Here is a 26,913-nt window from a genome sequence, read left to right as displayed (position 1 = left end):
CTATACCGGTAATATGAGTAGAGAGGACAAGAAATTCATAGCGATATATATGCAATTCCCGATCTTATTGACCGATTTATCATGAATTATCGAAAATTTTCGCGTATCGCGCTGGCTCACGAAACGGTATACCACTAGTTTCGTGGTAAAAGCGAACAACGTGATGGGGGACGGTTTATCACCTTATGGAAGCCCATGGCTCAAGTTTTTTTGGGGCTTGACGAAGTGCTGTTTCGTTCCTGCCAATGGGTATACACACGGAGATGTTTAATTATTATTGAGGGTTCCTAAATTTTCGAACTCACCTCACTCAGCTCTACCGGTAAATCAGATTACGTCAGCAGAGAGAGGGTAAAAATTAATAGCAATATATATGCAAGTCCCGATCATATTGACCGATTCAGTTAGGAATTATTATAGAAATTTCTCGCGCCTTGCGCGTTTGCGCGAGAAAAGCTGACTCCCTTAATGGAGACCCAATGTAGATGACAAGTATCGGTAAACTGCGTATAACCTGAGGGGTGTCTGGGTGGCGAAGCCCCGATAAGTTAGGTTTATTACCCTATGGGGGCCCAAGACCAACGTTTTTTTTTTGGGGAGGGGGAGGCTGACGAAGTGCTGTTACGGCCCTGACTACGGTATGAGTAAGGCGATAGCGGCTTGTCACCGGATTTCCCTGCGCGAGAGGTATGATCTTGTTAACTGGCTGCAAAATTCCTCGAACAAAGAGATTTCACAAATTAGATTAAAATTTGATGACATTTCGCTCTAGTTTAGTGGTGGAGCCATCCATGCAGGTGACCCGGGATTTGAAAATGTTCTGTGGCCAACCTCTTAGCTTAGAGTCAACGTCCTGTTCAATGTGTGGTAATCGCCGCCGCCGATATGGCTATTTCTCTAAAATATGCGCATTTTTCTCATACTATTCATATTTAAATTTAGACCTGTTGGAACATGAAATCGCGAGAGTGACGAAGATTTTCAAGTTAAATAAATCTCCAAAAACAATCGACGAAATAATTATTGGCAACTTTGAACTCCCCCCAAATGGAGGTCAGGGGTGCAACAAACACGACAATGCAAGATCCTATATTTCTTTGTGTAGGTCTTACAACTAGGGTTGCATTTAAAACAAATGGCGCTTTAAAACACTTTGTTTAAAACATGTTTTAAACAGTGTTTTTAAAAAAGGCCTTTAAAAATGTGTTTTTTTGAGTTGTACAATCCCATATCCCATAATTATGTATAATTTTGTAAATACCGTATTTTTCCGAATACACGCCCAGGTATAATACGCACCCCTAAAATACCGTATAAATTCTGGGAAAAAGCCTGTACCCGTATATGGTACGCACGTGAATAGTTGTTTTAGTATTCGATGTCATTCTGTTTTACGATGCCACTGTAGAACAATCATGACTAGAGCCCGACCGATTATTATCGGTTCGCCGATATAATATCGAGTCGATATCACACTTTAAAAGAAATATCGGTATCGGCCATTGGAGGTGAAAAAATATCGGCAATTTTCGTGACGTCACAACATGGTGGTAGGAGGTCAGAATACTATACTCCTTGAGTCCTTAACCGCTATACTGGGAATATTGATGTTTTTCACATAGCTTACGCTTTCAAGGTGTCCGGATGCAGCCTTTCCAAGTTATTTGATGTTTGAGTATGACAATGACTGTAAAGCTGTTGAAATAAATGCTGTGAAGTTTTGAAAATGCGCCTTTTGAGGTAGATTCTGCCTTATTTAAATATCGGCTGAATATATCGGTGTTATCGGTGGAGGTGTTAGATATCGGTATCGGCCCAAAATCCAATATCGGCCTGGCTCTAATCGTGACATAACGATCGCTAATCAATACACACTTAACGGCATTGTCTCAAAACGATATGCGATAGCGGCCAAAGCCTGCGAGACCCGCGACGCGATAGTTCAGGCCAGCGACATCTTGCGCACGAGGCCTATTACAGATGCGATTGCTCAGGCCAACGATTATGTCGTGCACACCATGCCTGTTGCAGATGCGACTGAAGTGTTTGTTTAGGTCAGCAATTACAACTTGCGCACATGGCATGTTTTATATGCGATTGTCCAGGCCTGTCGTTGACGCGATGAATTAGCGAGGATTGCCTAGCGCTCGTGCAGCAATCAATGATAAAATTTCGCTCGCATACAAACGGCAAATCAACTCAGCAGGAGATCGCTTGCTGTTGTGCAGCGCAGACGCTAATTGGCAACACGCTTCTCGCTGGTTGGCATCGCGTAACACTGATATTACGAATTAGGGGGCATGATGGCTGAATGTGATGCACAATTAAAACAAATATGAAGAAAGGTGTGATTTCAAGTTATATTTCGAGAGAGTTTTTTTCAAGGCTTGTTGTGCCCATGCCCATGCATGCGTTAGGACAAAAATTCGGGAAAATTTTGCGCATTATACATGGAAAATTACGGTACTTTCCAAAAAGCATGTTTTATGAGCCTACGGACAGTTACCACCAGATACAGCCGACGTATATCGATATGGGATGGTTGGAACCCTCAAAATATTCGGTTCAATATTAATAGTACAGATATTTCGTCAAAAAAGCTATATTTACCCTATATTTTCAATTGTGAATGTCAATCCACTATGACGTCACAATTAAATATTCGTGACGTCATAGCTTTTTAAAAACATATTTTAAATTAGGGCCTTATTCTAAACATGTTTGATGTGAATTGATTTTTGTTTTAAATGCAACCCTACCTATAACAGTCATTGTTCCACTCACGTCGCGAAACCCAATGATCCAATCCCCGCATCCACTGTGTGATTGGTGATTTAGTTCCACTACGGTGGGGATTAATATAACCATTCTGGGCCCGCTTCAAACAATTCATTGGTGAATGGGATACTACAGAGAAGTGGAATATGTACATATCGTATGTCTTGCACATATTGATGTTGCGATGTCAGAACATCAAGTCCAATGCTACAATTAATTCATGTAACTTTTACATTACGTACAATGATTTCAGGGCCGGACATTTTTAGACCGAGTCCAAGGATTAATGTGCTGCGCTAACTCCTCAATCCATTGCGATTCGTTGCGGTGGTGCCGTATACTTCGGCAGGAAGTTTAAAATTGATAATAAACTGCAAATGGTGGCTATTATTATGTTACTATAACACGACCCGCTGAAGTACCGTGAACAGAATATACATCAAATTCAATTCAGTCCGAGTTTAATTCACACCCATTTCAAAGGCATACGACGTATGAGCCTGCCGGAATAGTTGGTTACTTCAGTATTAACTTCCAGTCATTACATAATCGAAATTATTTTCGTTGCTGTTGGCCGAAGGATTGTCATAGCCGGGGGGGGGGGAAGCCGCCACGACGTTTCATGCCATAATGACGTCAATTGGGACGTAGCAGTTGTCACCGTTGTATGGCTCTTTGGGAATTACAATTGACTATAGGGCCAATATGACTCTATATATACCAAAAAGTTTCCCGACTACTGCTACACTTGCGTGTTGCATTTATATATACGCTTTTGATTCCGAGATAAAGAAATCATTGAAATGATACATAAATCTGTAAATTTATAGTTTCCGCTAATCATTTATATTTAGGACCCCGAATCTTATCAGGGACGACTTGTAGGACGGATAACCAGGCCCCTTAGTGGCCCCCATCTGGAGTGCATGATGTTGTAGTTTTTGCAGTGCCTCGAGCGCACTTTTGCTGGCAGATCCCCAGCAGAAGATGTCATATTGTAACTTCGATTGGTATTAGAAGAACGCATAGAGCAGACTCGAACTAGTCACTTGGCGTTGCAGCTGTGCATTGACGTACCACTTATATCGCTGTCTCGCTACAGGCCACACGAATAAACGACACAATTTCAGCCAAATAAACAGACGCGGTCGTGTCATGCACTGCACATCTATATCCATAACCTTTAATTTAGGCAAGCAACTTCAATACTAACAACTAACATGTAAAAGAGTTTAGTCACCATCTCCATATCGAAAAAAAAGGAGTTTCATGGTTCGTGACTGGACTCAACAGCGAGACTATTACTCGGTGCTCACTGCATATGCATCCATTCAATCTCCGTCACAGCGATAGAAAGTGCTGTCAGCGTTTCAAAACACATAACTCCACAGACTGCTTGCTATCGTAACACATAAGAGCGGTTCTGCCGCTGCGCGTCACGGTCGTGAGCTGCGAAGAATATTTGGCGCAGAACTCCCACCCTTCGACCAGCGGCTCGTGAAAACGTTTGTCACCGGCGTATCGGACTATGAGTTGACGCTCCCTCTTGGACTTACAAACCAGATCGCTCTTCCCGTCAAAGTTAAAATCTCCCTGGAGTAAAGCACCGCCGCCGCAACGATCGAAAGATCCGGACCATACTTTTTTAAACCCGGAATTGCTACCATACGCTAATTGGTACACTCCGTACGCGTTTAAGCAAACAATGTCCAGACGGCCGTCGCCACTAAAGTCTCCGAAAACCCAATTTTCCGTTGTAAAAGCGGCGTTACATACGTCGTCTATGGCTAAGCTCGTTCTCGATGTAGCGAAAATAGCGCCTTCGTCGCACTTTCTCGGGCCGCAAGGTTCGGTTTCGACAGACGAAGAACATTTACCCCCGGTACACATTCTTTTTCTATACCCCTCGCAAGTAGCAGAACATTGAGACCACGGCCCGAACGTTTCCTGGTCAGCGAAACAAGTATCTAAATCGCATTTCCGCATTTCAACTTCTTTCATCGACGACGTGCCACATGCAGCGACTGCAAAATTGATGTCATTTTTACATAATCGCGCTCGAGACTGCACGGAGGTCCCGCAAGTCTCTCGACACGCAGACCAGTTGCTCCAGTCATGCCACAATCCGTTCTTCTTGCAAATCGGTATGTAACATGTCGATAGCTTGCCTGTTTGATACCCGGGGCATCTTCCACGGCCGTCCAGACAATATCTATGCTCGGTTCTTTCAGTTTGACCATCGCTCGAACATGTCTCGTGACAAGGACCAGGCGCACCCCACTGACTCCACCGTCCTCCCGGGCAACGTGCTATTTCACATTCCGATGTTTCGATTGCGTCTCCTTTGCAATATTGTGAATATTTGTTTTCTTGGGATACGCAGTATCGATGTCGAGTCTTCTTACCTACTCCGCACGTTTCATCACATCTGCTCCAACTCGACCACGCGGCCCATTGTAATTCCACACCAGATGTGTCTTTAGAACACTTATATAAAGCGTTCAATTCATATTTATCTTCAGCAGAAAATTCGCGCCCTCCTAACACTTCGCCAGTGAAAGACTTCATAACATCTAAATTGGGGTTTGTTGAAAAAGCAGCCGCGTAGTAGTGCATACGGGAACTGTAATCATACTTCGAGTTGAGATCTTGGACATCCCGCCTTATTTGCTTTCTCAAATTGTTTTCCCCTCCCGTTCTAACCCTTGACCAATCAATTTCTATGTACGCATCTCGGTCTGGGCGCGATTGTTCATGGTAGAATCCAAGTGCGTGCATAATCTCGTGCTTCACCTTATCCACAAGGCATAGGTAATATAAATCGATAACCGCCTTTTTGTATTCGTCCGGTATTCGGCCTACGTCGGCTGCACACGAATAGCCAAATGCAAATTTCAAATGCATACCGACATGTCCGCTCGTGATCTTTTCGAATTTTATGCAACTAAAAGCTTCAATAGAGGCTATTGCCTCCAAAATCATGTCCTCCTGGTCATACTTCAGAGTACTTGACAAATCATATTTAATAACATATTTTCCTCCAACGATTTGTTGGTCATGGAGTCGGTATTTCTGGACAGCGGATCCTACATACGTAGCAAAGTCTTCATCTGGAGATATGTAACCATACTCCTCCATCATGCTTGTTACTTGAAACTCTTTAAACTTAATGTCGCCTTGGAAAATGCCCTCCTCGGCACAAGCACATTCAGCCGGACAGCCAGTTTCGTCAGCGGCGAATCCAAATGGACATTGTTCCGAACAGAGAGTAACATCAAAACTACACCGAGACAAAGCGCACATATATATATCTTCCACAGAGGGGGATGGTATGTCACATCTAAAATTGGAATCTGTACCGATGCTTACAGTTCTTGCCGAGTTGGACGTCGAAAAGATGGCGATCGCAGCAGCACTGCCGCATAGCAATATGCTTATAACTAAAATCTTCGCATTCGTGCTCAGAATCGCCGGCGAATGACCATGTTTGTTTCTCAATGACGCATGAGTTGAGCGCTTGTTCGCAGTTTTCTTCATAGTCTTTTAGCTTGAGCATGAACTACATACATAGGTACGGTACCGTATACCGGTACGCCTCTGCTGTTCACGAACCTGTACTACCGACGGCTATAAATGTCAAGTATGTATAGCATATATATCGAAAATTCGTTTTTTCCTACTCTTTCCACTAAAATCGAACCGGAACCCAGCCTCCAAAACTCACTTCTAAGATCACAGCAGAGCAGTATAATATGAACTCCGCCAAAGAATGGAGGACAAGAAGTGCGGGGTATTGTTTCGTCACACCATCGTTTCACAGCGGCAACCATTTTGGTCCGAAAAGACCAAAAGCAAGCAACATGAACCCCTGAACTTGTTAGTGCGGCAGTACTTTTCGGCGCTATTAACAGTTTGACACTGTCACGTCACGCGAAGAATTAATGATTAGGTCATTTTGTTATCCTATAATGAACGGAGCGCCTATTTATGTCTTCATTTTTTACTTAATATCGTAATATCTGTCATCAGTCACTCGCTAATATCATAGTCGTTTACAGCACATCATATCATATCATATCATAGTCGTTTACAGCTGTAAACGACTATGCTAATATGGTAGCTGGAACGCAAATTGGTTGATAATAGGTGCGAAACATTGTCGGATAGCCAAAGCGATGCAATGGATACAGAGATATCTAGATGTCACTGAAAGGATATATATATTGTAACTTTGAACCAATGTATTAACATAAACATGGCCAAGATATGGCCGAAGAAAACAAATTTTACGAAAACTTGATTTTCTAAAGTTTGAAAAATAGATCTACAATTGAATTGTATATTGAAGTTCGGTACCTCCGAGAAGCTGTTCAAAAATAGATTTCAAAATTAAAAAAATAATAGCTACTGTGAATCCACCGCGACGATATCGTTGTGGATATACTTAGATATCCCAGATATAACCAAAACGGCAGACTTTCATGTCATTATAGATTGTAAACATAAACATGGAATGGCAACGACCGATATTAGGCTTCGTTCCGCATTGCTGAGGCTGTATTCAGGATCGTGTCGCGCTGGCGAATGTAGGTTTCTGGCAATCGTAGGCCTTTAGCTGGCGTCAGGTGTGAATAATTTAATGAAACGGGTCTTGATCGAGAGCTAGTGTCGCACTGATTCCGAAAATACAAATTAAAATCATGCCAGACCAACAGAACCATGCCGAAACAGCTCTCAAAAGGATGAAAATTTGCATTATGTTCCAAGAATGGCAGCGCCGCAACATGATGAGCCTCACAATGCCCAATTTCGTCAAGGGAGTGTTCGGAACAATGTGCATTTTAAGACTTTGCGGGCTGTTTTGAGGTGGTCCCACTACCCTGACAAGATTTGAGCCTGTATTTTTGTAATCAGTGAGACTCTAGCTTTCGATTAGACCAGATTTATTCACTTTGATCGCCCGGGTCGCCAGCTATAGCACTACCAATTATGCCCCGTTTAGATTGCTCACAATGCTCAGTCATAAGTAGGGCAATTTTTTTTTGACATGTCAAAAAAAAGTCAAAATTTGTTAAAATTGTAGCGTTAGGTCAAAAAATGTCAAAACTTTTTTGTAACTTGCATTTCGTTTGTATCGTAGATTTTGTATCGTAGATTTTGCACTGTCGGTGAACTTATCATTTGACATTTTACAGCTTGTAGCCTTCTTTATAAGCTTACCGTTGTAGACAGCCCATTGTCTGCTCATTGTGAATCATAAACAGTCAAATGATAACAAATAGGTTGACATATTGTTATGCTCAACTGTTGTGTCTTTATTCACAAACAAAAATAAGCCACCAAACAGACAACTCCGAGCACTTATAAGCAACGTAAAAGCACCAATTAGTAGACATGAGAAATGATCATTCGACGTGATTGGACTGACGTAATACACCACATCTCCTCCCCAACTAATACTATAGTTCCTCAATCAAACGTCTAGGTCGTCGTCGTATTCTTTGTGACGGTGGACGCAAAGGCGGCACTGCATTTTCAGTGTTTTGGCGCACAGGCGGCACTGTATGTTCAGTGTTTTGGCGCTCAGGTGCCAATAGTTCAAGTTAATTGTCAACGTCCGCTACATTATCATTGCTTGGAATGATTACCGGTGTAGGTATATCTTCTGTTTCCACTGGTGTTGGACTGGATGGAACACGAAGACAAGGACTTGTCAGACGACGATCTGGTGTTGGTGTCATGCTTGTTAATACGACTGGATCGACGATCTCTTCATCTTCCTGGTCGCAAAACCGTGACGCCGACAGATCTCGGATTTGGTCGATATGTCGCTTCCAGAGTAGGTCACCAACTTGAACGCGATACGTTGCAGGACCCAGCTTTTCGATAATAACTCCTCTTGCCCAGACTGGGGGACGCTGTCGATAGTCCTTGACCATAACCGGATCGCCCACTTCCTGCTGACGAGACTTAAGAAGTTCGGTCGGTTTGCAAGCTGGATGATCCTTCTGCAACGTGGACTCCAACTGTGGGTGCACTAAATGCAATCGTGTCCGCAGCTCCCGTCCGAACATAGCTCTAGCAGGAGATATCTTTGTTGTTGAATGCGGAGTCGTTCGGTAGTGCAGCAACATCGACTGTAGTCTGTTCTTGATATCCGTTCCTCTGTCCGCTTCCTTCTTTAAAAATTCCTTTAAAACACGAACAAATCGTTCCGCAGAACCGTTGGTTTTGGGACTGAAGGGGGCAGTTCTAATGTGCTTAACACCATTCCGAGTCAAAAACATTTCGAATTGTTTAGACGTGAAAGGTGGCCCGTTATCACTTACTAGCTCATCCGGCAGGCCATGCGTCGAGAAAATCTTACCAAGTACGGATATCGTATTTTCAGCAGTAATTGAACTCATCTGATGCACTTCCGGCCATTTCGTCCGAGCATCCACTATAGTACCAGGAAGCACTTCCCCATACGAGGTCCGGCAAAATCCACGTGTACTCGCTGCCATGCACGAGTTGGCCAGACCCAAGGATTCAAAACTTCCGGCCTTCTGCTTTCACATTGTCTGCAGGTAGCACAATCTCTAACCTTCTGTTCGATGTTACCGTCGAGATTGGGCCACCACACATGCATTCTGGCTTTTATCTTCATCCTTACGATCCCAGGATGGTGTTCATGCAATAAATCAAGGATCTGCCGTTGATATCGCGCCGGGATAACTACTCGGATACCCCAGAGTAAGCAGTCCTGCTCGACTGTCAGTTCGTTCCTGCGCAAATAAAACGGTTGATATTCTGGAGATAAGGCGCCAGCGGGCCATCCGTTAATCACATAATAATGTACACGAGATAAAAGCGGGTCTCGGCGCGTCGCAAGGCCAATCCTTTTCGCCGTTATGGGTAGATTGTCTACTTGTATTGCATTTATCTCGTTGGCTTCCTGCGTTGATGGATCCACCTCGGCTGATGCAATCGAGGGACTTCTCGAAAGCCAATCTGCAGTAACATTCTGCTTACCCGGTTTGTAACGAATTTCGTAATTATAACACGCGAGTTTGATTGCCCAACGTTGCAACCTGGATACGGCTAGCACGGGTATACCAGTCTTTGGACCTAGAATCATCGTCAACGGTTTGTGGTCCGTAAATAGTGTAAACTTCCTCGCGAACAAGTAGTGATGAAATCTCTGTAACCCGAATATTATGGCCAGAGCTTCTTTCTCGATGTGAGAATAGTTTTTCTCGGCCGGTGACAATGTACGAGAGGCGTACGCAATTGGGCGATCACGCTCTCCATCGGGTTGCATGATTACTGCTCCTAAACCATCAGGGGACGCGTCTACTGACAGGGTAATCGGCTTATCAGGGTCATAGTGAGCCAACACCAAATCGGAGGTAAGCCAATTTTTCAAAGCTCCGAAGGCCTTTTCACAAGCATCATCCCACTTCCACTTCACGTCATTTCTTAGCAAGTTCGTTAACGGTTGCAACAGACTGGATAGGTTCGGTATAAATTTTCTATGGACATTTACCATCCCGAGAAAAGACCGCAGTACACTCACGTTGTCTGGGCGGCAAGCAGAAGTCACTGATCGCAAATTTGAGTTGCTCGGTCGAATGCCATTCTTGTCAATCACATAGCCTAAATATTCCAGGGACTCTTCCAGGAAACAACATTTGGACTTTTTAGCTTTCAAACCATATTTATCCAAACGATTACATACTGTCGATAGCAGCTCAAGATTTTCCTTCTCCGAAGACCCGGTGATTAAGATGTCGTCCAGCAAACACGGTACATTCAGTCCTTGTAGCACCTGATCCATCAATTGCTGAAAAATCGCCGGCGCTGATGCCACTCCAAACGGAAGTCGAGTGTATCTGAACAATCCCAGATGGGTGTTAATCACCACGTACTTACGCGAGTCGTCATCAAGCTCCACTTGCGTGTACGCTTGTGATAAATCGATCTTGCTAAAATACGAACTTCTCCTTCCGTTAAGAAGCGCCAGCAAGTCGTCGGGGGTCGGTAATGGATATTCCGGTATATCCAACTGCGGATTAATCGTAACTTTAAAGTCGCCACAAATACGAACTTCGCCTGACGCCTTAAGAACAGGCACAATTGGACTCGCCCAGTCGGAGTGCTCAACCTTTTCCGACACTCCAGTATCCACTAACCTACGGATTTCTGTTTCCACTTTATCAAGTAAAGCGTATGGCACCTTACGCGCTTTGTAAAATTTCGGAACGGCGTTGGGCTTCATGTTGAGCCGTGCTTTAATGCCGACAACTTTCCCTAGTTGCGTTTCAAAAATACTGGTATCCCTCAATAGCCTGCTTAGGCAATCTCTCGAATTCCCACTCTGACCGCTATCCGAGACCAATCCGATTAATTTTGGCAAATTCATTTGTATTTTACGCATCCAGTTCCTACCGAACAACGGCGGAGCTTCCATATCCAAAACAATCAAAGGCAATTTACAATCATGTCCCTGATAGCTCACCATCACCACGGTTTTACCCAATACCGGCAGAACTTCGCCCTTGTATGCCTTCAATTTAATGTTGCATGGCTCCAGCGTCGCAAGAGGAAATTTCTCCGACAGTAAATACTTCGAAATTACGGATACTGCAGCACCTGTATCGAATATCATAGAAATGATAATACCGTTGATGCCAATATCTACGCGAATCTCATCTTTCCCTTCTACGAAATTGATATTCATCAAGATACTCACACTGTCGTCTGCCGAGGACTCGGAACCGCAGTCGTCACCGTTACCAGCATCATCAGTTGATTGCTTTTCCGTCGATCCGCTCAAACAGTTAATCTTGCATGCGGTCTTACTCTTTCGCCTTGTACCTTTTCCGGGGCACATCTTCCTTATGTGTCCGACCCGTCTGCACGCATGACACAGCGCTGTGCGAAAGATACAGTGGTCTTCTCCGTGGTTAGATTTCCCGCAGCGCTTGCATTCCTGGTATTCTCGAGCCCCCCGCTGTTCCCTTCGTACCATCGCGGTGCTGTAACTACCAGTATCGAAAAGTTGTCTCCCCGCTGCTTCCATTGCGACAGCTTTTTTAACGGCGTCTTCTAAGCTCAAATCATTCTCCAATAGTAAGCGCTCTTGGATAGGTCTCGAGCGCAGACCGCAGATGAGCCGATCTCGAATTGCTTGGGTTAAGAATGCCCCGAATTCGCAATGTTCCGACAATTTCTTCAGTGCCGCGACGAAGGCATTGACAGGTTCACCCTCGTCTTGGACCCGTAGATTAAATTTATACCGCTCTCCCACTAACAACGGCTTCGGCGTAAGATGATCCCCGAGCAATTTAACTATTTGTCGGTAACTCTTATCTTTCGGTTTTTCGGGTGTCGAGAGATTTCGAACGAGGCTGTATGCTTTCGACCCACAGACTGTTAGCAAGACAGCTTTCATTTTTCCTTCGTCGGTAATACCATTCGCTTCAAAGTAGAGCTCCAAGCGTTCGACATACTCGTCCCACCCGTCTTCACCCAAGTTGAACTCGGGCACTTTCCCGTATCCTCGGCTTCCGACCGCAGGAGTTTCGTTGTTCATCCTCGTCGCCAATGTTGTGTCTTTATTCACAAACAAAAATAAGCCACCAAACAGACAACTCCGAGCACTTATAAGCAACGTAAAAGCACCAATTAGTAGACATGAGAAATGATCATTCGACGTGATTGGACTGACGTAATACACCACATCAACGTACCGCAATATCCTAACTGAAGCAAGACTGGGCTTGGCATTGCGTAGCGCTTATATCAAGAAGCGCATGATGAAAAATTGTGATGTAGACACCATTGCAGTGACGTGCGGTGAGGTTCATGGCTGGTGAGGCACTGACTCCCCTCACACTCACACGTAAATTACCTAATAAATATACACAAATTGTGAATGACAACATAAGCAAGAGAAAAGGGTAGGCGAGAGCGGTTTCTTTACACCCTGCTAGCCGTTGCAATTATACAATCTACGATGCGTATTTATAAGACATCATTCAGACTGTGGAAAATAAGGGTTAAATTGATGATTTTGGTTGCGGATGCAGATTTCCTTGGATCAGGATTCGCAAATATATAAAACCTGCGAGGTTAGCTGATTAAGTTGGCAATCTGTTTATTATCACATTAGCCATCTTCATACGCAGGCTATCTAAGGCTACTAGTCGCCATCTGTTCCAAGCGGTGTCTTACACAAGCCTAGAAGTGGGACGTGCTACAAGTCGGCAAATACAAATATAATATCATAACATAGAATATCCACCTGGTGTAAATGACTATTGCAGTTGAACACACTATACCGACCACAAACAACGACAAAGCAGGCTATGTGAGTAAGTAAAACTATCACATACCACAATTAAAGTTATAGGTATGGGTGGAAAATACACATCAGCTATATCAGTAAGGGAATGTATTTGCTCCGCATTACGTGTCGGCCGACCCGCCCGTGCCTCACCTCACCTTTCGCGCTGTATTTTTTGAATAATAATTATGCAAATTGATGATGCTGGGCGAAAAAATGTTCAAATTTAGTTATTAATGAACATCGATGATGGAAAATATCAACAATCATCGAGGGTTTTCACAATTTTCTCTTACTCATCCTGACGACAGGTGAGGGACTGCCTCACTTGCCTCATTTGACCGCACGCCACTGGTCACCATTGCCAGAATGAAGCAACACGGTGTGTCACCAGCAATGTACTGTAGACACAACTTCACTGTTGTCAGCCAACAACTGCTGCTGTTAAATGTTCTATCTCCATTATTGGCAAGCTACTTAGTAAGGACAGACGCTTTCTACCCGAGAATGTAGGAAAGTTACATTCGTTGTACTGCAACAAATTTTAATTATTTCTACCATAATACGTGTTGTACCTACAGGAATTCTTCATAGGGTCAGATTTCGTTAAAATAAATATTTTTCATGTAAAAATTTGTCAGTTTCTGAGTCAAAAAAGTTTTGTTCAGGCCACACTACTTCGTAGCACAGACCAACCAGAAATGGAGATAAGTAGTACAATTCTAACATTATGTGGGAAACACCTAATTTGCATATGTTCAAAATTTGGTCAAAATTAAGTATTTTAAGGTAAAAAATGTCAAAATATTCCGTTTTTTAGGTAAAAAAATCGCCCTAGTAATAAGAGACACTGCTTGACCAAGCGTAACCATGCGATATCCATCCATCCGTAGTTTAGTAATCTACAATCAAACCGCCAGCTATCAAATTGACAGAAAACCTATATTCGCTGCCGCGAGGCGATCCCGATTCCGGTCCCAGCGAAGCCAAAAAATCGATAGTTGCCATTCCATGCTTACCTTCGATCATGTCATATACGATTAAGTCATCTCGGGTCTAGCGTCGGTCCTGCCTTTTACGGCGTAGTGGTAAATTTACCGCGATCAATGATGGAGTCCCCGACGAGATTCTCAGAAGTAGCGCGTCGCGGAGTGTCCAAGTGTCGTAGGTATATCTGGGATCCTCCTCTCCTACATCGCTGTTCTTACACAGCGTCTTTATAGTATATGCCCAGACATACTGACATACATCTGGTGAGTGAAAAATTCAATGAACTAATTCAATTCAATTTATTGCTAAAAATTTAATCATTTCAATACACCACAAGACTGCGATGCAATGAAATATGGGAAGGTGTCGAAACGACTTGGAATAGTCTTCAAAATCAAATCAGACATCCACCTGGCCTATAGGCGATGTAAAAAAGAGGCAAGCGCACAGAATGAAAAGTAAAAACAGATAATACAAAAGGAGAGTTGACAAAAAAGATGGCATGTGTAGGAAGGCGAGATCGATATGTCAGGTCGCGGTCCGGTAAACTGGAGGGCTAACTTGTATTTAATCAGTGGAAATTGTTTGTATTTCGAGTTGTATGTGGACTGGAAAATGGACATTGGACATGCTCGATGACTGTCGGGTAGCCGGCGAGATAGTGTTCCACAAATCAGGTCGGGGATATTTGATAGAGTGATGATCTTTTTGGTCTAGCATATGGTAGTTGGACGACGTGGATGTGCGTGTGCCGTACTTATGCACTTTTCGTACCGAGGCAAAGAAGTGATTGAAGTTATCGGGGCAGTGGCCACAGTGGAGCTGATACATAACTTGGCAATTTCTAGTTTCTGCATATCTTTTATGTTTAGGATACCGAATCTTTTGAGCAGCGATTTGTTGGACAGGGACACACATCCTGGTCCCTTCGGGATTCTGGCTATATGATACGGATGACCTGATGCTGTAGTTTTTGCAGTGACTTCATTGCGCTAACACTGGGAGCCCCCAACAGATGATGTCATATGTAATCTCTAAGGCTGTAGAACAGACCACAGTTCCATGATATTTTTTTTGCATCTGAATATGACTCTTCCAGGACGCGTTCGAGTCTAGTAAAACCCCAAAGTATTTTGTAGGGATGGTTCACGTTCGCGTTCAGTGTGTGAACCCTAGAAATTTAGAGGTTCACGTTCACAAACGAACCTTAGTAGTTTTTGCACTGTGAACCTTTTTCATATATTACAATTTTCACTTCATTATACCATCTTTGGTTGAAATTTATTGAATTTCAACTGCGGACCACTCTATGCATAGTGCTGGCAGCTTAAAAAATCAACACTAAACGAGCATGCACCTTGACCTTGAATTTTACTTGCTTTGTTACAAAAGTTTGGTCGAAATATCCAGCTTTCCATTTGTGAATATTTAGTGACTATCTGCAGCGAGCAATCACACAGCATTTAGAGCGAAATACACTACATGCAGGTATATAGTCAGCGAATGATGCCTATTCAACCAATCAATGAAATTGATATCGTTGTCTGATGTAAAACATCTATAGCAGGCGTACGGGTCAATCTTGATTTCTTATGTTCATTGTATCATAAAAACCAGATCCGTGCGATTGGGGTGTTGGCTATGTATAACTTGTTAATGAGGTAATATCGGTAGCAAAGAAACTCGTTTTACACTGTACTCAATATCAACGCAGCAATACGCAGACGCCGAATACATTGTCCGGTCTGACCTGTAGACCGTCAAGGCGTAAGCTTATAGTCACTTGCATGTCCTCGTCGAAATTGTCGGCAAAGCGACGGAAGATATTGATTTCATGGTATGATAATATCATTTGATTGCCCCAGATGATACATTTGGCGACGTTTTAAACGTCAATATGTATTTCAGCATTGTGGCATTATATGGCCGATCGAGTCGTTGTTAAGGTATCGTGTACTTGTACATGTACATTGTACAATGGCGCTGTTCAAAAATAACTTATTTTTCTGGATTCCTGTCATTCAGTGATTAAATTGTCAGGTTACCCTAAAAAACGCTGCACACTAAATTTGGTTCAATTCTAACAAGTATAGGGCTCCGCAGATCCAATTAAATTTTTTAATTTAAACAGAAAAATTAAAAAAAAATTCAAATTTTTCTGTCAACCCCATGAAATCGTTGAGCTGTCTTCAGAGACGATGCAAAATAAATTTGACTCAATTCCAACCAGTAGAAGCGGAGTTATTGTAGTTTTTCGTTGATAATCCTCGGATTATCAAATTAAGACTCTAACAGTGGTTCTCAAACTTTTTTTAGGGACGCCTCCTTTATGATAGTGAAAAATTTGGCGTTCCCTTATCATAATATTGCAACATATTAAAAAGTGCAACCAGAATGCTAGCAATCCCAACGGATAGTGTGATGGCATGGACGGTTCTGGCTGTTGATGAGAGAATTCTGAAATATCAAAGTCGGAGAATACACAGAGGAAAAACGATATGCTGTGAGTAAATCGACAGTAACGCGAATTTTTTTTCAATCAACTTCGGCTTCGCGCCACCCTTCTGATGCTTTCACGCCCGGCCCAGTTCGAGAATCACTGCACTGAAATGTATATGCAATAGTACAAAGTTTGTTTTCTTGGTCGATGGCTTCCTAGCAGTGTGCACTGTGCAGCTTAAATAGTCTTATGTTGAGCGAAACTTGCAGTTTTCCTGAACTTTTCCCTCCATTGACCGCGTGTTTCGAGTTTTTGTCATAAGACCGACTTTAATTAAAACCCTTACTTTCGGCGACACCCTCGGCAAAAACTGAAATGACGGGTCTACCCCTGACTCCGGTATACAAATATTTAGTGCTCTAAAGTCTTAACCTAAACCATCTTTGAATTTCAGTTTTCGGCTTTCTTTTTTTGGCATGCCCTTTAATTCTTTATGGGTGATATATATGATGACTGATGACTTGATGAGTCATATAGTAATCGCGAGCACTGATTGACTTGTTTCAGGAAATGCGGATTTGGAAACGTATCCCGTAACAATTTGAAACACATCGCCTGTCCGCAATACCGTATAATGCGCAAGGAGACAATGGCAACAAAGAACGTTTGAACTAAACTAAAAAGCGATTTCATGTAACTTCAATTGCTATACTACTACTTTGCTTCATTGGCTTTTACTTTGAATCTGGATTGCGCATGCGAGGTAACTAGGCAGCGTAATCGTGGCATATTAATGAACAGGCTTCAAAGTAAGCGAAGTTCCTGTCCATTTGATTACAGCCTGTGGTTTTAGTCATTCATAAAGCAAATTTTATGTTTTGAATTCCAAGCAACCTTCGCGGGCCGCATTTGGCCCGCGGATCGCACTTTACCCACAGGTCTGCTCTATAGCATACGTTAAATATGGCATTTCACTTCGTTGCATAAGGCTCTTTTTTGGTAAGAATATGAGTGAAAGTCATAAATTCTCACAAAACGTTACAAATAATCATTCCGGCGTGGACATCAAAGTGACAGTTTCGTCTGACCATTAGACGACATTTGCGATACTGTGACGCATTCAACGCTCGCTTTGTTCTGTTATATTGATGGTGGGCGTCTTACCTAGCCTGGGCGTTTGCCCCACTCTCTTACTGTAAAAATCTGTAGAACGGTGATGGTAAAGAAAAATGTTTACTCTAATTTTTCACGAGCCTGCGCGCACTCCCCAACTGACTGCGCGGTTCCTTGGACGACAGTGCGTAACGACTAAAAAGGGTAATGACTTCGACTTTTTTTTGCGCGCGCGGCGACTTTGTCAGCAGTGCGCCGCCGCGCACGCGTGCAGCTTAGAGGGAACATTGATAAAGTCAGCACGTGACATGACGTAGCCTACTTAGCGAATGTGAATGAATGCCGATAGTACACCGGAAGTATTACCAGACGGTGCACAATCTTTCTTGTTAGCACTAGCCCTGTGCGATATGCTTAGCATGCAGCGTTAAGTCACGAATTCCTTTTCATGGAAATTGAATACAGCAAAGACTTGAAAGTATAGTGAAATCGTCGCTTACAGTATAGCCTCGCGTGCATTTCAGACAACGGTTCACATTATATAGCTTCGAACAGAATTGAAAGCAATACCGATTATGGAATACAACGAGTTTAATGAGCGCAAAAGCAGAATTCTCGACAGGATCGATATTTTGAGACAAGAATTGCGAGAGCATGAAGACATGTTGCAACATTATTACGACGAGCTTCTGCGATTACGAATCCTTGAAGTCACTTCAACATCTGAAAGACGGGGCTCGATACTTCTGACGCTGTTCGAACGAATGTTGAAAGAAGTCACGAACAGGAACAACCCTCGATAGAATCCAGAAGATATAATGCACGGGTGCTGGAGTATAACACGGTACAAAACTGGCTAGCCATACTGCCATCGCTATATTCTGTGCTGCTCACGCTGGGTCTGTTCAACAGCTGAGAGGAAGATCCATTCGCTTACCTGTGGACTTAGCCTACACCCAGAACCGAAACACAAATACACGAATGCAGGAAAGCACTTTTCTTGTTGGTAGGCTACATGTGTGTGTAGCCTATATGTGTGTGCGTAGCCGCGCGAAGCACTTTCATACTAAGGATTGAATTTTCTCTGTAATATTGGTAATTGCATATAGGCTATTGCTCATAATTTTTCATCGTCCCCCAGTCCACGTGATCAGATTTACGGGTAGAGCCCAGGGATGTGGTGACTTCAGACACCAAGCGCAGGACTATATTCCGTGCTTATATGGACAATTGGCTAAAGCAGTGGTTGCGAACCTATGGCTCGCGAGTCATATATGGCTCTTCTAGGTCTAAGATATGCGGCTCTCTGCCAAATTTTTATTTTTTCCTATTAATATTCCAGCAAATTGTCAGTGGATTTTCATCACGGCCAGAATAATTATTCTCGCGGCAGCAACATGTCTTTGATAGGTCAAGACATGGTGCAGGCCCTATTCAGCGTTAGGGGCTGAAACCCCTTTTCAAATTCCTGAAATTATAGTTGCTCTCGCACCGTCGACCATTATCCCTTGCGAATTCGATATACCCGCCTCGAAATCTTGGATTGCACGATACGTTAATTGACCAAAGAGAATAGCAGCCATGGCGACGCCTAGGGTTGCATTTAAAACAAACGGTGTTTTAAAACACTTTAATTAAAACATGTTTTAAACAGTGTTTTAAAAAAAGGCCTTTTAAAAAATAACAAAATTGTGTTTTTTCAAATTGTATAATTATGCCATAATTGTGTAAATAAAAACAACAAAAAACATGTTTTAAATTAGCGCCTTGTTTTAAACATGTTTGTTTTAAATTTATTTTTGTTTTAAATGCAGCCCTAGCGACGCCTGTCTGTCAATGCAGTTTTCAAATTCCCTTGGTGTTCCTGATCTAGGGCTATTGCTCATAGCCACCCAGTATCCACGTTCTTGATTGGTAAAATTGTTAAAATATAAGCGTGTAGCGCAACGTTCTGTTACCGAAGAGTATTTGTAGAATCAAGAAGTCGATCAATATTTAGATTTTTGCAATCAGTGCGACAAATTATACTCGATCAATATCACTTATTATAAATTCCAAGCTATTTAAGATGGATTGTTCTGTCACAGGTGCCCCACCTGTGCCTTGCCTCTCCTTGGGGGCTACATATTCGAACAATAAATATGCAAATTGCGTGGTTTTGGTAGTAGAATTGTTCAAAATCTAGTCATTCATGAACAACCACCACAGAAAATACGAATAAGGTGTCACAAATTTCGCTTTCTCGTCTAGACGATAGGTGAGGCACTGCCTCACTTGATCCCCTGACCCCCACATCACTGACGTATCACACATTACATTGGGCATGTAGGGTAGAGTGGGGTAAAACGCCCCTGTGAGGTAAAACGCCCACCATCGCTATTACCAAACAAAGTGATTGTTGAATGAGTCACAATAGCTCAAAGTATGCCTAATGGTCAGACGGAGCTGTCACCTTAATTTCTGAAGTTGAAAGAGGACTTGGTGAGTTTTACGATGATATATTACTTTTTGACTTGTTTCTTACAAAAATAACCGTAATATAACTGGATGAAACGTAACTATTGAGGTCGCCGATTGAATATTTCTTATTTTATTTAGGATCCTACTATGTTTGATGTGATTTTAGTGTAATTTCATCGTCAGATACACAAAATAACCACCTTGTTAGTGTTTCGAAAGTAATGGTGGCCTCGTGGCTAAAACGCCCACCATATACGCGGGGTAAAACGCCGCTAGTGGGCGTTTTACCCCTTGAATTGATTCGCATTCGTATCATTACCCAGGAGATCAAAATCATGTTATTTGATAAGGAATTTCCAATAATATCCAATACAGTACCGGTACGGTGTTTTTTTAAATGGTTATGGTCTGTAAATGAATCACTCTTTATTTAAATGGCACGCAAAGACGCGTGATGAGTGTGAAATCTCAAACAGGAACTCTGACGAGTTTGATCAAGAATCAACTAAATGTGTTCACTGATCAGTCTAATCAAAACCTACAATTATTATTTACCTGCAGAACAAAATCATGGTGAGGACTTATAAAAGGAAAACATCCAGGGCGTCATACTCTGAAGAAAACTTGCGCAAAGCTATGGACGCCGTGCAAGGCGGCGCGGCGTTGAAGACAACGGCAATATATTACGGGATACCTCCTAGAACGCTCCGTCGACACACGAATAAAGAAGTATCCAACCCGGGTTCTATTTCACTGGGGAGGTTTAAACCAGACATAAATCTTCAATATGAAATTGAAATAGTATCGAAGATTAAGGACATGGAAAAGGCCTTATTTGGATTAACTACAAAGGACGTACGCCGTCTGGCTTATGACTTTGCCACAAAGATGGGAATGAAACATCGGTTCAATGACGACGTAAAAATGGCTGGCAAAGACTGGCTACGTGGTTTCTTATCACGTCATCAAGAATTATCAATTCGAAAGCCGGAAGCTACCAGTATAGCACGGGCAGTAGGATTTAATAAGCCTCAAGTGGAAAAGTTTTACACGGCTTATCGGGGCGTTTTAAACTCACACTGTTACGTGCCAACTCGTATTTGGAATATGGACCAAACTGGAATTACCAATGTCCAAAAGCCTGACAACATCATTGCGACGAAAGGTGCACGGGAAGTTGGGAAAATGACGAGCGGGGAAAGAGGAAAAACGGTCACGATAATTTGCGCAACGAATGCGGCGGGAGCATACATACCACCTATGATTATATTTCCAAGAAAACGAATGGCGGACGGGCTAATGAGAATTGCACCCATTGGATCAATTGGCCACTGCACTACAAACGGCTGGACCGATGAAGGAAGTTTCTTAGTTTGGCTAAAACATTTCGTTTCAATTGCAAAACCCACAATTGATGAAAAACATTTAATCATCTTGGATGGTCACCATAGCCATAAAACCCTTGCTGCAATCGACTATGCCCGTTCGAACGGAATCGAACTTTTGACGTTACCACCTCACTGCACCCACAAAATGCAACCACTCGATAAAACGTTTTTTAAATCTTTAAAATCTAATTATAATTCATCGGTGGACAATTGGATGGTAACAAATCCAGGAAAGAGGGTCCAATTTTTCGATATGGCCGAGATTTTTGCTGTTGCTTACAACAGATGTGCTACGGTGGAGAAATCCGTCAATGGCTTCAGGGCCTGTGGACTTTGGCCATTCAATAAAGATATATTCTCGGACGAAGACTTCATCGCTTCCGAAATGACCGATGAGCCAGACCCACATGCCGGAAATGCTGACAACTGCCAAGATAATTCCTCCACTACCGACCCAAGTATAGTTGAAGTGGGAGGAACCACCAATAACACGGATTGTGAGGTAGGTAAATCAACTTCCATGGCTTCAACTTCAAAACATTCAGAAGCAAGGGAAGCTATAGACGAGTTATGTTCGCCGGTTAAATCAGCCACAAAACGAAAAAGATCCAGGAAAGCAGAAAACTCAGAAGTGCTTACGTCATCACCTTATAAAAACGCTCTGCAAAAAAAAATTAATTCACCGAAGCTGGTTACAAAGAGATCGAAAAAGGAGAAGGTGCCTAAGGATAAATGTCCACCCAAAAACAAAAGAGATGACGAAGAATGGCCTTGCTTGATTTGCGTTGAGCCGTTCCGTAATAGTAGGCCCGGGGAAAAATGGATTCAGTGTCTCATTTGCCATTTATGGGCACATCAAGAATGTACGCTTGGAGATCGCCATTTCATTTGTCAAAATTGTGATTCTGAGGACGACGACCTTTCTGACTGACTTCAGCACAATATTTGCCTTGGCACGTCTGATTTTAGATTTTCGTTCATTAGCTTGTTTTTTGTTCATTACATGTTTGGGTTGCAACATTTGTACAGGATCCAATTTATAGTGGGCTATAGTAAGCATGTATAATTGTATACGAATGAAAAGGGAAATCCTTAACAGAGTATCAGTGGGTAAATTGTAAGACGTAGTAGGGCAAAACGCCTCCGTGTGCGTTTTGCCCCACCCATGGGGCAAAACGGCATTTTGACGAACATGGATGAATCATGATTTTACTGCTGATAAACGATACATAAGCTTTCCATACATTCATATTGGATAAGGTACGACATCTCGCGTTGATACTATGAAATTTAGACCAACTCGAATAGCACGGAGGATTTTATGACGTTTCTCCCTTAGGATAGGCGTTTTGCCCCACTCTACCCTACTTCTGTAGTGACCAATGACCATGGCTCCACCTATGCATGTGATCATGGGTCTCGCATTTAAAAAGAGATCTACGAACCTACGATGTCGTATAACAGACGAAAGTCTCAAACTTATACTATTACATCTGTTGGGAATCTAAGTGTTAATTGTCTTAAGTTTCGAACATATCGTATGGTTCTCAATCTCACTGTGCTATAATTAAAAAGATCTAACTTGCAAATAATTTATGTAACTTAAGTTTTGCATGCTCAACGCAACCAGCATGATTAGTACGAGTTTTCACAGATAATCCCATGTAGGCCGTTCGAATTAGTGATATACCATGACGTCACGAATTTTCAATCATGACGTAAAAGTTCACTGACATGTATGGCTCTTTGAGAGTCAAAATGGGAAATATAGGGCCGATATGGCTCTTTGAACGAAAAAGGTTCCGGACCCCGGGCTATATATGGCTATTGGCGGTTTCGGCGATCATGCGGTGTAATTTTCGGCCAAGGTTTTATTTGGTAATACACTTGGCGAAGTCGTAAGTCGGCTGAAACTTCAGAAGTCTTCGTGTGCTGTGGAGAGGTAATGATGGGCGCTGTAATGTCTATTTATTTTTATAAACGATGTTTAATTTGTATTGGGGCAGTGCGGGTACCGATATTGAGAAGTAGATATTAAATTACACGGATTAATTTATGTTGATTTGTGAAATAATAGTTTGACTCCCCATTCGAGTTCGCCGCCCCAATTGGGTTGGGGTGCGGCAGTTACGGCCCTGCCCAAGTGCCCATATCATGCGCGTGCCTTCGGAGTTGAAGACCTTATTCTAAAATGTCCGAAAAGTTGAATGATTCTAAAATTTGCCAACAAGAGCTGGGTCTGGGTCAAACCCACCGATATTGTAGATTCGATTCCAGGTACTGCAAGTGCCACCGTGAGTCATATGCTATGCAATGTTCAATGATCAGTATACATACAATTATACATATACACCTTCCTTGTCAGCTGGTATTAACCCGGGCCAATGAAGTAGGCGAACGCAGTATTTCCCGCGCCACTGCATGGTGCAGAATCACGTGCAGCAAAGGGCAGGACAAAATCGGAGGCTGTGTTTATAGATAGTTCAAAACACAGATAAAGGTGTGGGTTACTTCGTAATGGTATTCAACTTGGTTCGATTTCTATAGAACACTCAGTTACGCTGAAAGAAAAATTTGAAAAGTGGCGAGACAGCGTAGTGGTATAGTCCGCAGCTGCAACACTAATGGCCAATGGGTTGTGTGTGGAGTCCGACTCCTGAATTCCTACCTGATGGAGGTTTAGCTCGGCTCCTCGTTGCCATCTCATCTACGCAAGCGGTGTCTTACGAAAAGCGTGGAAGTGGGCCGTGCTACAAGTCGGCAGATACAGAATCAAAAATATGGAATTTGAGCCATGGTGTACCATGAATACAACAACACCAACAAAAATATGCAACACCAAGTTTGCCGTTGTGTAATTATTACTACTGGTGTGAAGGCTCTTGCTCGATCAGAATCACAATTGATACGCCACTCAGATACGAGCACTGGAATAGTTGCTGCCCTTCTGCTCAGCGCTCATTCTGCAAACGATCTGGCGCTGCAGCCTCGAGAACTATATAGATCTAATTACGACACTCGAATAAGATAGATTACACTGGTCAACACAATTTTCGTTGACTTTGATCAGACAATTGGTTATAAGGGTTGTTCAGAATTGATCGACTTTCAAAAAGTCGTGGTTTTCAGTCCGATTCCCATGCCTTATACCATAAAAACATATTCTAGCTACTTTTTTTCGTAATTCATCCCTTGCATCCGTGTGCATTTTGAGCTGGAAGAATATCGGCTAAAAATAGGGGATTCCCCTAAAATTTGAGTGTCGCCATTCGGACTAGGCTAGTGAACGTCATATATAAGCTGGGTTTATGCAGCTATTGCGGTTTGGAGAGCTACATAACCTTACTATAGAAAGTATTGCCGGTTCAGGACACCATTTCATGTCCCACATTCCCTTAGAACTCCACAAAACTGCCTGAGACTGATAGTCATTTTGTTGGATCACATATCCTACACTCCTCAACCCTACCTGAGATTGTCCTTCAATTTCCGGGATCACCATGTGCAAGAATACAACTGTGAATGTATCATTCACTCACAGCCACATTTTAAACATCACATTGTTCACAGGAAACGAAACAATAAGGAAATGAAATAGATCAACTTGGCAAATACTACTTAAATCAGGTGGATGAAATGGTTGCTTTAGAGAAATCGGCATATCTGTTCCCGTGATCTCCCACGGCTTGTAAGAGGCTCGCCCGCTGTCATCTGTTTTTAAAGCATCAAAGTCAGTATTCAATTTTACCAAACGCTCTGCTGCGTCTTTAACTACTTCAACACTACGGTACTCACAAATTCTTAAGCAGTCACAAAATGCGGATCAGTATGCCATTCCGAAACTGGAAGACCTAACTAATCATGTTCAGTATGTATAGCATCGAATAGAAACCACGATTCCGGTCCAATTAAATCAACCATACTCATTGACTCAGAGACAGAGTCAGAGATTAGACTCAGAGGTACACATCTGCGAAATTGTTCAAGAATTGGCATTTGCAGCAATTTAGCAGCCATCGCTTCCTTCACTTTGTCAGGAATCTTTGGTTTAGCCGAGAACATTGTAGATACCACCGTTTCCTCGGTGAGATGCCAATGATGTTTTCACATCTTTTTATATGCCACATCAGCAACTGCGAAATCGCATGATGTAAAGTCCGTTATGTCATGAAGGAATTTGAGATCATTACTCTGTGCGTCACATGCAATACCAGTTTGCGTCACATGCAATACCAGTTTTCAAGCTGAGACATAAAACTGGGCAATATTTATTCATACCAACTTTCTAATGAACTCTTCAGAATAGCCCATTTGCTCACTCCACATGAACATTTTTTGACAATACAGCACTTGACTCGTCCATCCAGTGCTATTAGTAGCACCAGGCTTGCGAAAACGGTGCTACTAACATATTGGTCATCTAAAATCACCAAGGCGCCTGTTGCACAGTCTGTATTAATCTCTTTTCAAGAATTCTTTCTGCTTTCCAATATATGGCTTAATCAGTGGAATTATTTCTTGCTTTGCTTCATCAGCTTTCATCGCCAACCCGCTGCCTTCATCAAACTGAAGTGTTTTAGAGCTTCCTAATTGATCAATATCTTTCCACTTCTTGGAAGGTATTAAAATCTGTGTTTTCAGGGCCTGTGGTCACCGATCCAAATACACACTTCACTTCCAGATCTCCCGGATGACTAGTTCATGAATATGATGGCGACAAGCACTGTAGAAAACTTTCCGGTTTATCAATTCTTCAAGTAACAGAACAGCACCTTTATTTTTTCAATTGTTTGAGGATGTTGTGTCAAACACAAGAGCTCTGACATTTTTGTTAAATTATAAAGTTCCAGCAGTTCAAATGACGGATCAGCCCGTAATTTCCTGTAGCAATCTCAAGAGTTCGAATGCCAAGAAGTTTGCCCTTCTCAAATGCGTTGCCAAGGCCTCAAATTGCTCTCCTAAACGACTCCTAGTGAGCTTTCCATTGCAGTGCAATGAGATGTGCTTTGGTGGATCGTTTGCTATTTTTTCAACAATCGACTCAGAAATTTTAAAACGATTTGCAATGCGTCGTCGATAGGTTCCAGATCTTGAAAGATGAAAGTCACTAGGGTCACCATCGCAAGCTTTAGTCAGTGTCAGTGCTGCAATTATCATGGTGGCAGCATTATCGCTGACTTTCAAGCGATCAGAAACATGGCATATGTCTTAGTCGTTGAACAGGTTTACAGGCGCTTTTAGAGTCACAAATTCAAAGGAATGACCCGATGTCGACTGCGCCACTTTGAAATCACTGCTGTGGGAAGTGTCAGCTACCTGCGAAGATATAGATGAGCTCTCTGTAAATTCACCTTCGCTACTTGAAGCTGGTGCACTCTCTCGCACTCATGGTCCGTCTCTTTTGTTGCATGGTT

At 42.6% G+C, this 26,913-nt stretch overlaps 3 protein-coding genes across 6 annotated transcripts in view; all 3 read right to left on the bottom strand.

Annotated features, from left to right (window-relative positions):
* Window positions 1-26,913, bottom strand: part of LOC145448185 (aprataxin-like) — a 137,337-nt gene that overhangs the window by 30,834 nt on the left and 79,590 nt on the right. The window lies entirely within an intron of this gene.
* On the bottom strand, window positions 3,903-6,535 carry LOC145448634 (uncharacterized). The gene has a single exon (XM_080327084.1). The coding sequence runs from the start codon at window positions 6,313-6,315 to the stop codon at window positions 4,141-4,143; it is 2,175 nt and encodes a 724-aa protein (XP_080183210.1). The 5' UTR covers window positions 6,316-6,535; the 3' UTR covers window positions 3,903-4,140.
* On the bottom strand, window positions 11,285-14,168 carry LOC145448188 (uncharacterized). The gene is made up of 2 exons (XM_080326537.1): window positions 11,513-14,168; window positions 11,285-11,412 (listed from the first exon to the last, which is right to left on the bottom strand). Exons 1-2 carry the CDS (start codon window positions 12,353-12,355, stop codon window positions 11,395-11,397), a joined length of 861 nt encoding a protein of 286 aa, XP_080182663.1. The 5' UTR covers window positions 12,356-14,168; the 3' UTR covers window positions 11,285-11,394.

The sequence above is a fragment of the Botryllus schlosseri genome, chromosome 10 (assembly GCF_051294905.1).
Source record: "Botryllus schlosseri isolate E-star chromosome 10, Bs_hap1, whole genome shotgun sequence".
Classification (NCBI taxonomy): domain Eukaryota; kingdom Metazoa; phylum Chordata; class Ascidiacea; order Stolidobranchia; family Styelidae; genus Botryllus; species Botryllus schlosseri.
The sequence above is the reverse complement of the archived record's forward strand: the minus strand, read 5'-3'. Positions and strand labels throughout refer to the sequence as shown.